The sequence below is a fragment of the Saccopteryx leptura genome, chromosome X, assembly GCF_036850995.1.
Source record: "Saccopteryx leptura isolate mSacLep1 chromosome X, mSacLep1_pri_phased_curated, whole genome shotgun sequence".
Classification (NCBI taxonomy): Eukaryota; Metazoa; Chordata; class Mammalia; order Chiroptera; family Emballonuridae; genus Saccopteryx; species Saccopteryx leptura.
In genome coordinates this window covers 116,250,495-116,260,068 of record NC_089516.1, presented here as the reverse complement: position 1 = coordinate 116,260,068, position 9,574 = coordinate 116,250,495, and the positions used below count along the sequence as shown (strand labels likewise).

Sequence of the window (9,574 nt, the reverse complement as noted above, 5' to 3'; positions counted from 1 at the left end):
AAGGTTACAATGACAGTGGAGACTAGCGTGTTGGTGGCTCTGGGGCTCTGTCTCTTTTCCTGCTAGACCATAACCCCCGTATTAGCATTTCCGATAGTGTAAATGGGCACTTCTTCCCTGAGTACTGTAATTTTTCACAGTACTTAGCAAGGTGTACTGCAATTGATCTGCCTATACGTTTGTCTTTCCCACAGACTGAACTGGTTGACCGCAGGTATCCTTCACTGTTTTTCCGTTCCCAGTGTCTAGCACATATTAGGAACTTAAAAAAGACATGTTTGAATTAGTAGCCTGGAGTAGATCACCACGGAAGACGACAAGGGCTACAAGCCGGCCTGCAGACGGCACCTTTCCTGTCGTAAAGGGAAGCGAGGGCAAGTGTGATGGAAGGCGCGGCCATCGACGTCACTCAGCGACGGGATCCACGGGCCTGGGCAACCTCGTCGGCCACGGTCACAGGGCCTCCGGCTTCCGCGGGATGGGGAAGACTGTGGGGCGGGAAATCGAAACGCGATCTCGCCGTTCCCGGCATTCTTAGTGGGCGGGGCTTCACTCTGACCCCTCGTTCGCGTGCCACACATCCGGGCTTCTGCTGCTAGTGAGGGGAAGATGGCGGCCGCGACGGTGTCGGTTCCCGTAGAGTGGATAAAGAACTGGGAGAAATCAGGGAGAGGCGAATTGTGAGTGTCGGGGCTGGCGGCGGGCGCCCCGCCGGGCCGGGCCTGGTGTCAGCCGCGCTCTCACTAACTGCAGGAGGTCGGGGGGAGGGCAGGTGTCCCCCCGCCCCAGCCGGGCGGAGGGTGTGGATGTTGGACGAGGAGTTTCGAACTGAGGCAGGAGAGGTGCAGCAAAGCCCCGCCGGCCGCCCCGGCCTCCCCGACAGCCCCGCGGCCGCAGCCTGCGAACGCCGCTCCCGTGTCGCGTCTGCGGAGCCGGCGTGCCCGCTCCGTCTATTCTGTCCCCCTCTTCGCTTCAGCTCACTCGATTCCTTTCTCTTGACGGGGCCGCGCCGGGTGGGGGGTCGGACTTTCCATCTGTCTCGCGTCCCGTTTCTTCACCGTACGCCCGTTGCACTCCGCAGTGTGAAGCCCGGCGCTCCTCCGCCCGGAGTGTGAGGAGGGCGAACCGTCTCGGACCCCCTCCTCTCTTGCGGCCGCCGCCGCCGCGAAGAGCTCGGTTCGGCACGTCCCGTCGTCCTGGGGAGCGGCCCCCGGACTGCCGGCCTAGCGCCGCGCCGCTGCCCGCGGGGAGTGGGGCCCTGACGGCCACCTGCTCCGAAGACCTACTGGCATGTCTTTCCACCTTAGAGCCATTTCGGGTTGGACGCAACTTTCGTCATTAAACGTTCCGTAAACCCCATTTTGTCCTGGGACTGCAACTAATCCTGGCAACTCTCCAAGGTCCTCGAGGACCCAGAATAACGCGCTTCCTTCAGTCATAAAACTTTCATTTTTCAGTAATACGCAACAGTAATTTGTCATACCCGCGGATTCCCCGCCCCAAATTTCAACCTGTCAGGGACAATAAAATTTAGCAAAACAAACCCCAGGTTTAAAAAAAATTCAGATAATTTATTTCAAATTTCTTCCTTTAAATCACTTTATTAGCTAAAGCTCAACCCTCTGTTTTACCGTCGTTGCCCCCCCCCCCCCGCCCCTCGTGGTCAGTTGACGGTTTTCTCGTGCAGTTTGCGGTTGGAAGTTCGTTACTGAGAATGAAAGCAGAGAACGCGTGCGCCTGTAATAATGCCGGCCTGTATGGCCTCCCGCCTCCCCGCACTCGCAGTGCTTGAGTCTTAACTGTGTGAGCTCTAGAATTGGATTGCACGAGTAAGCATCCGTTTTAGCCACTTAACTAGGTGAGTGACCTTGGATAAGTTCCTCAACTACTTTGACAGGTCCCCCTTGAGTAAATTCGGAATAAGTACTCAAACGATTCTTGTGAAGACTAGATGATGCCTGTTTTAAAGCACTTGGTTTATAAGTGCTCCAATGATAGCTGTTAAAAGCAATATTCCAATCCTTAGATATTTAAGCGTACTGGACAGCTCTTGCACTTAAAGTCTGTACCACTTAGGTTAGGAATTAATTGGTCCCTGACTCTTTTATACGCACGCTTGTACTCTGATGAACTGAGAGACCCTTGAAGAGTGGGGACTGTGTCTCAGTTATTTTGGTTCAATTGTCCTGCTTCCCCTCCCCCTCCAACTTTCTAGCATATGCTTCAAGTGCTTATTGACATTAACAGAGAGAAGTTGATAAATACTCATTTTTAACTGGAACATATTCCAAATTCTTGTACTGCTAGTTAACAAATAGCTATTAAAGCCCTTGTGTGCAGGGAAGGCAAAATGGTAAATTACCAGAGAAAACCAATATTTTCATCTATATTAGCTTATGATAAATCAGTTCACTCTTGTTTACCTTTAGAAGCCAACTTAGTTATTTAGGGGCTGTCATCTTTATAGATTGCTCAACTTCCCCCATCCAGCTGTTTTTGACAGTTTCACTATTGTGACTCTCACCTTGGAATGCGTGGTTTTAGGACTAAGAGGTGAAATTCTGCTTGGCTTTTTCTTTTTTTTTTTTTTTTTTTTGCATTTTTCTGAAGCTGGAAACAGGGAGAGACAGTCTGACAGACTCCCGCATGCGCCCGACCGGGATCCACCCGGCTCGCCCACCATGGGGCGATGCTCTGCCCATCCTGGGCGTCGCCATGTTGCAACCAGAGCCACTCTAGCGCCTGGGGCAGAGGCCACAGAGCCATTCCCAGCGCCAGGGCCATCTTTGCTCCGATGGAGCCTTGGCTGCAGGAGGGGAAGAGAGAGACAGAGAGGAAGGCGCGGCAGAGGGGTGGAGAAGCAAATGGGCGCTTCTCCTCTGTGCCCTGGCCAGGAATCGAACCTGGGTCCTCCGCACGCTAGGCCGACGCTCTACCGCTGAGCCAACCGGCCAGGGCCTCTGCTTGGCTTTTGACTGGCAGTCTTTGGAGAAAAACAAACTGATGTAGTTAAATGGAGTTTTGGATTTCTGTGTTTCAAGGCTTTTATTTACATACATACACGTATGTAGTTATTCCATGACTTGTGGAATTGTAGCTTGAATTAGAGTAGATCCAAATCAGTATAGTCAGTTTTATAATTTTATTGTTATATAAAGAGAGTTTAAAGTTGCTATTTGTGTGGCATAATGGAATATTTTGGTCAAACATCACCATCCAGTACTTTTAGTCTTCTTTAATTTGAAGCTTTGTTGCATATAGTCTAACCTTGGATTTTTTTTTTTTTTTTGGTATCTTGCTAAAGATAGATGTTAGCATTTTCATTTTATTAGAACAAATGGTGGTACAACTACATTGTGAAAATCACTTCCTTTGTCTGAGAACAGCTTCTAAAAAATAAATCGGCAACTAGAAATGTTAAAAATGAAGGTAAGCTTTTCCTGAAACCCAATGACTTTTAAGAAGTGTGGCAAGCATCAGCCCCACAATGTAACACAGTGCAAGAAGGGCAAGGATTCTCTGTATGCTCAGGGAAAACATACTTCCTTATGACAGGGAGTAGAGTGGCTAAGATCAGCATTTTAAGCTGATTTTCCACAAAAAAGGGTAAAATTATAAAGAAGATTCAGCTTTGAATGCATTGAGCCCAACTGCAGATCTAAGAGAATGCTGGCTATTAAGAGATGCAAGCATTTTGGACTGGTAGGAGATAAAAAGAGAAAGGACCAATTGAGTGATCCAATTCTAAGCTTCATATTTTGTTTTACTGAGTGATGATAAAATCATGGGGATTTGTTCTCTTCGGAAGAAAACACAAAGGTAATGTGCCACCAAATTATTAATGAATCATTTATAGATTTAGCTTTCAGGATATGACCAATATTTAAAGTAATATCTTGGGTGGTTTTTTCCTTTTTAACAAGATAAATGAGCAGATTAGCTTTAGCTTAACTGAAAATGACCTTTAAAAAATGCCTGATGTATTTCATGACGTTCATCTCCAGTCCATCACTTCTTACTTGTAGTCAACGTCAGCATCATGGTGTTAAAGAACATATGAGATATATGTGGCATTTTATACCTTTAAGAGAGGGCAGTTCTTCATTGTGCCTTATGAAAAGCAACTGTCTTTAATTTCCAAGTTAAAAAAAAGGAAAGCAACTGTCTTTAAAAAAAAAGAGAAAAAAAAAAAAAAAAAAAAGAGAAAGTCTTGGCTTTGAAGAATAAATTTCGTTAATTAATTGAGGGGAAAAAAAAGCCTGTATTTGGCCTTTCTGAATGGTCCATCACACACCTCGCTAACCTATTCTAGAGATACTAATTATATTTTTAATGGTAACTTACAGAACTCTTAATATGATTTTTTTCTAACAGATATCAAAAGGACAAAGGAGGACTACCAAAAGATAATTATTAAGTGTCCTTCCCAATAACACTTAGATCTACTTGTACCAGTTCATGTCTAAATGCAAACTTTTTAAAATACTGTGACATACGCAAGACATGGATTTAATTGGTTTAATTTTAGAATTAGAGTTTTAGTTTCTGGATGATTTCATATTAGCCTAGGACTTGCCATGATTAAGCTAATAAACTTGCATATACTGGTAGATCCAATGGAGAGTTCTGTTTTTAGTCGAATCATTAATATAGTGAGCTCAGCATTTGTGTCACAAGCAACTTTAATGTAGGATTTATGTTCTAAACTCTTAATCTGAAGATGTTAGTCTCATGTCAATAAATAGTCTAATTTTGAAATACTTGTATTTGTTTGAAAGACTTAATTCTTTTTTTCTTTTACAATTACATACCAATTAGAATTTTTAGGTCTTATTAATTATTGGTAGTTATAATAAAGTTTTAAAATTTAATTGCCAAATGATTTGGTTGCCATCCTTTTTATTCTGCTGCTAAATGATTTTACACACTTCGGAACTTATCTAAGTACATTTGGATATTCATTAAATGCTGTCTGATCTGAGTTTTTTGGAGGGATATAGGTCAAGGGAGGCAAATAATCATTATAAGAAATTTTAATCTTGGTAGTTGAATCTTTGTTTTTCTTTATTTTTAAAGTATATTTTTTCTTCAAAAGCTGCTGTAAATTCAGCTGGAATTTTGTCTGAAACCCTTATTTCGTGTCTTAATTTTCATTTGGCAGTCATTTTCTCATTTCAGTTTGTAATCACAAGTCTTGGTCTGTTTTCTTGGTTAAAGAAATGCATTCTTCAGAAATTGTTGTAGCAATATCAGATTAGGCTACTGCTTTCTTTGTTAGACATTAAATTATTCTACAGTGCTTAAATATTAAGGTAGAGTGTGTGCTATTAAGGGACTTGTGTGCAGGAACATCTGTTGTCTTCCTTTTTTTGTAACATTTCCTGTTCCCTTTCCTCCACAAATGTACATTTTCATTTTCATAAATGCATATTTCAAGATAAAACTACATGTCCCAATATTCATGGTTGTGAGTTATGTGTCTCTTATGAAAATGATAATTGAGGATTTACTTACTTTGCCTAACCAAATTTACTTTTTTTTTTTTTTGGTATTTTTTTTCTGAAGTTGGAAACCGGGAGGCAGTCAGACAGACTCCCACATGCGCCCGACTGGGATCCACCCGGCACGCCCACCAGGGGGCGATGCTTCACCCATCTGGGCCGTTGCTCTGTTGCAACCAGAGCCATTCTAGTGCCTGAGGTAGAGGCCATGGAGCCATCCTCAGCGCCCAGGCCAACTTTGCTCCAATGAAGCCTTGGCTGTGGGAGGGGAAGAGAGAGACAGAGAGGAAGGGGAGAGGGAGGGGTGGAGAACCAAATGGGTGCTTCTCCTGTGTGCCCTGGCCCGGAATCGAACCTGGGACTCCTGCACGCCAGGCCAATGCTCTACCACTGAGCCAACCTGCCAGGGCCCAAATTTACTTTTTTTTTTTAAGAATTAATTGAAGTACAGATTGACGTTAGTTGTTTTTTTACCTTGGTTTTTTATGTGTGAAACCAACTTTTAGGTGTTCATTACAAAACACATCCTTGATAGAATTTAAGACATTTTATTCAGTTTGTTTCAGAGCTTTGACAGAAAGTAGCTTCTTTGTTCTCAAGGACGTGAGATAGCGTCTCCACAATAGCACCAAACTATTTTAAAATTGGAAAAAAATGGTAAATTCAATTATTTGGAGGTTATTAAGGTGCTGAAATAATCATTTGAATTTGGACTGAGGCAGAATATTTTGTTATTTTTAAAGTCACATTAAAATGGGCAACTGTTGGTGAGCTCTCCCTCTCAGAGTATGCCCATGCCTTTCTTCTTAGACATGCATCTCAAACTCTAAGGTTCCCCACAAGACTTGCACCTAGGGCAGTCTTGGGCAGTGGAAGTGGGCAGTGGAAGCTTGCCCCAGGCTAACCCTCTGAGCTGACTCCAAGGCCCTTTTTCTCTGACTTCCCAGAGAGCCAAAGCTGGGCCACCTCGGCTTATTTCTTCCTATAACATTTCTAGAGAGTCAAAGCAGGCCCTTCTAGGCACTCCCCTGTTGCTTCTTCTATTCTAAACCCTTCCCTGTTTCACTGTCCCCAGCATTAGTAAATGTACTTTCAAAATAAAAAAATAAAATAGGCAACTGTTGGAGGTAGTTTGTTTCTCCCCTAATCATTTAGGAGAGAGCACTAAACTTGTTTCAACAGGCATAGTAAGACATGCGGCGTACAGAAACAGAATTGTTTCTTTAAGAATACTTCATGATTTTCTGTTAGTGGCTTACTTAGGGAGAAGAGCATGAACAAATCTACTGATAGGAGGAAATTTAGCGATTGTTTTTAGTTTCTTCTGCAACAAAGGAAGAACTGTTTTATATTAGGGAAATAAAAGTATCTATTATACAAGGGAATTGTCCCTCAGTGATTTCTTACACAATTTGAGCAAATATTTGTGATGCTAATTAATAGTTCATGCTGATGTAATCATGTGTATTCTAATGAATATGTTTGTGGCCTTGCGACTGATAAGATGGCATTATATTTCATTTTTTTTAAATTATATAAGAATGACTGACTATACCATTGGATCAGGTGGGATCTGGACATTACCCTCTCCCCACTGGAAGGATTACCACAAAGAATATGCATTAACCTAATTAAAACAAACAGAAAATGAAGCTACTGAAAATGTGAATAAGCACAAACATACATCATAAATACTAGTTGCCCTTGCTTTTTTTGTAGCCTGGGCACAAAGGGAAAGTGGAGTTACTTGATTCCATTACATTCTTCTGTCAAAGACAGGTTTCCTGCTACTTTATTCTAGAGGGAATTGAAGCTGCGGGACAGTGAGAGCTACAAGGGGGGAATTGTTTTAATACTTTATAGCAAATATTGAAGCAGTCTTGATAAGCTTTCTGACATATTTACTCTTAACAAAGGAGCTAGGTTGCAGACGTTTCTCTGATACTAGTCTGGAGCAGATGCTATTTCTGTGTTGCCTGTTGGAAGAAAGATTGATTTTGTTTTCCTATTCCCGATAATCTTCTGGTAGGTGTAACATATTTTGAAAAATCGGGAATTTAACCATTGTTCTCAACACATTGGAAGGCCTTCTAGTTCTCCAGGGAAGTAGTTGAAAGTATTTGGAGTACAACTTAAATTTATTTTACCATTTCTAAGGTGTTCTCTGAACTTTTTTTCTTTCCTTTTTTAATAGAAGTTGGTTAAAAATGAAATTAAATGAGATTTTCTGCCTATGCATTTTTTTTTTTTTGTATTTTTCTGAAGCTAGAAACGGGGAGAGACAGTCAGACAGACTCCCGCATGCGCCCAACCGGGATCCACCCGGCACGCCCACCAGGGGGCGACGCTCTGCCCACCAGGGGGCAATGCTCTGCCCCTCCGGGGTATTGCTCTGCCGCGACCAGAGCTCTCTAGCGACTGGGGCAGAGGCCAAGGAGCCATCCCCAGCGCCCGGGCCATCTCTGCTCCAATGGAGCCTCGGCTGTGGGAGGGGAAGAGAGAGACAGAGAGGAAGGAGAGGGGGGGGGGATGGAGAAGCAGATGGGCGCTTCTCCTGTGTGCCCTGACCAGGAATCGAACCCGGGACTTCTGCACGCCAGGCCGATGCTCTACCACTGAGCAAACCGGCCAGGGCAAGCCTATGCAGTTTTAATTTAGTAATTGTTCTCCATCGGCAGGGATTCTTTGGTTTTAAAAATAATTTTGTGAGACCTACAAGTGAATTGTTGACTAGGGAAAGTTGACTGACTTTTTTTAACACTCTTACACTGCTCATTCTGATGATGGAATATTCAAACAATCAGAGGACACAGACAGGTGAGCTTCAAGGGCATGGGTAATCTGCAAATAGAGAATCTATCTGAAGATGATTGTAATGTGGTGTCATATTTCACTTTAGGTGTGATATATAAGCATATTCTGTAAGTTTTAAAATGACTTATTTTATTGACTGGAAAAAGGATTACTAGACATAAAAGAAACACCTGCATTTATTGGTTCTCTTTTTTGTTAGAGCCTTGTGCAACTTGTAATAAGAATATTTCTTTTCCTAAATTGTGAAATTAAAGCAATACAGAAAAGTACACAAAACCTAATTGTAAAGCTTAACCCTTTGAGCGGTGAGTGTTTTGTTAACCCTTTGAGTGAGGACGTACATGAACATTCGTACTGCTCAAAGGGTTAAAGAATCTCTAAGATGCTCACCCATGTAACTCACACTTAGGCCAAGACAACAGAACCTCCCTTGCTGATTGTTACCCCTCTTAATTCCGCAGATAGCCATTATCCTGACATTTATGGTTTTCTCTTGTTTTTATTTATAGTTTTACTACCCAATAAGTTTAAGTTTGTTCTTGGACTTCATATAGTAAATGGAATCATAGGATGTTTATTCAGTTGTGTCTGGCTGCTTTTGCTCAACGTTGTCTTTAGGATCCATTCATGTTTTTGCAAGTACTTGTGATTCATTGATTTTCAGTTACAAGATGATCCATTGTATAAGTGTACCACAATTGATATTTATGCTATTGATAAGCAAAATTTTTTATTTTTTTTAGCTATTACTAACAATGCCAATGAAAACATTCTTTTTTTTTTAATTAATTAATTAATTTATTTTTAACAGAGCCAGAGAGAGTCAGAGAGAGGGATAGACAGGGACAGACAGACAGGAATGGAGAGATGAGAAGCATCAATCATTAGTTTTTCATTGTGCATTGTGACACCTTAGTTGTTCATTGATTGCTTTCTCATATGTGCCTTGACCGTGGGCCTTCAGCAGACCGAGTAACCCCTTGCTCGAGCCAGCAACCTTGGGTCCAAGTTGGTGAGCTTTTGCTCAAACCAGATGAGCCCATGTTCAAGCTGGCAACCTTGGGGTCTCGAACCTGGGTCCTCGGCATCCCAGTCTGACGCTCTATCCACTGTGCCACCGCCTGGTCAGACGAAAACATTCTTATATAAGTATCTTGGTATATATTTGCATGTGTTTTTGTGGGATATATATCGTGTAGAATTGCTGGGTTCTAGATTGCGATTAACCTTAGCTCTACTAGATACTGTCAAACTATTTC

The 9,574-nt window shown here is 42.5% G+C and overlaps 1 protein-coding gene across 10 annotated transcripts in view; it reads left to right on the top strand.

Annotated features, from left to right (window-relative positions):
* The first annotated feature begins 587 nt into the window (after window positions 1-587).
* Window positions 588-9,574, top strand: part of THOC2 (THO complex subunit 2) — a 142,624-nt gene continuing 133,637 nt past the window's right edge. For all 10 annotated transcript variants that reach the window (XM_066357651.1, XM_066357648.1, XM_066357653.1 and 7 more), the window contains exon 1: window positions 588-680. In XM_066357651.1, the coding sequence (XP_066213748.1) occupies window positions 610-680 (71 nt within the window). In that variant the 5' untranslated portion in view covers window positions 588-609. The remainder of the gene's footprint in view (window positions 681-9,574) is intronic.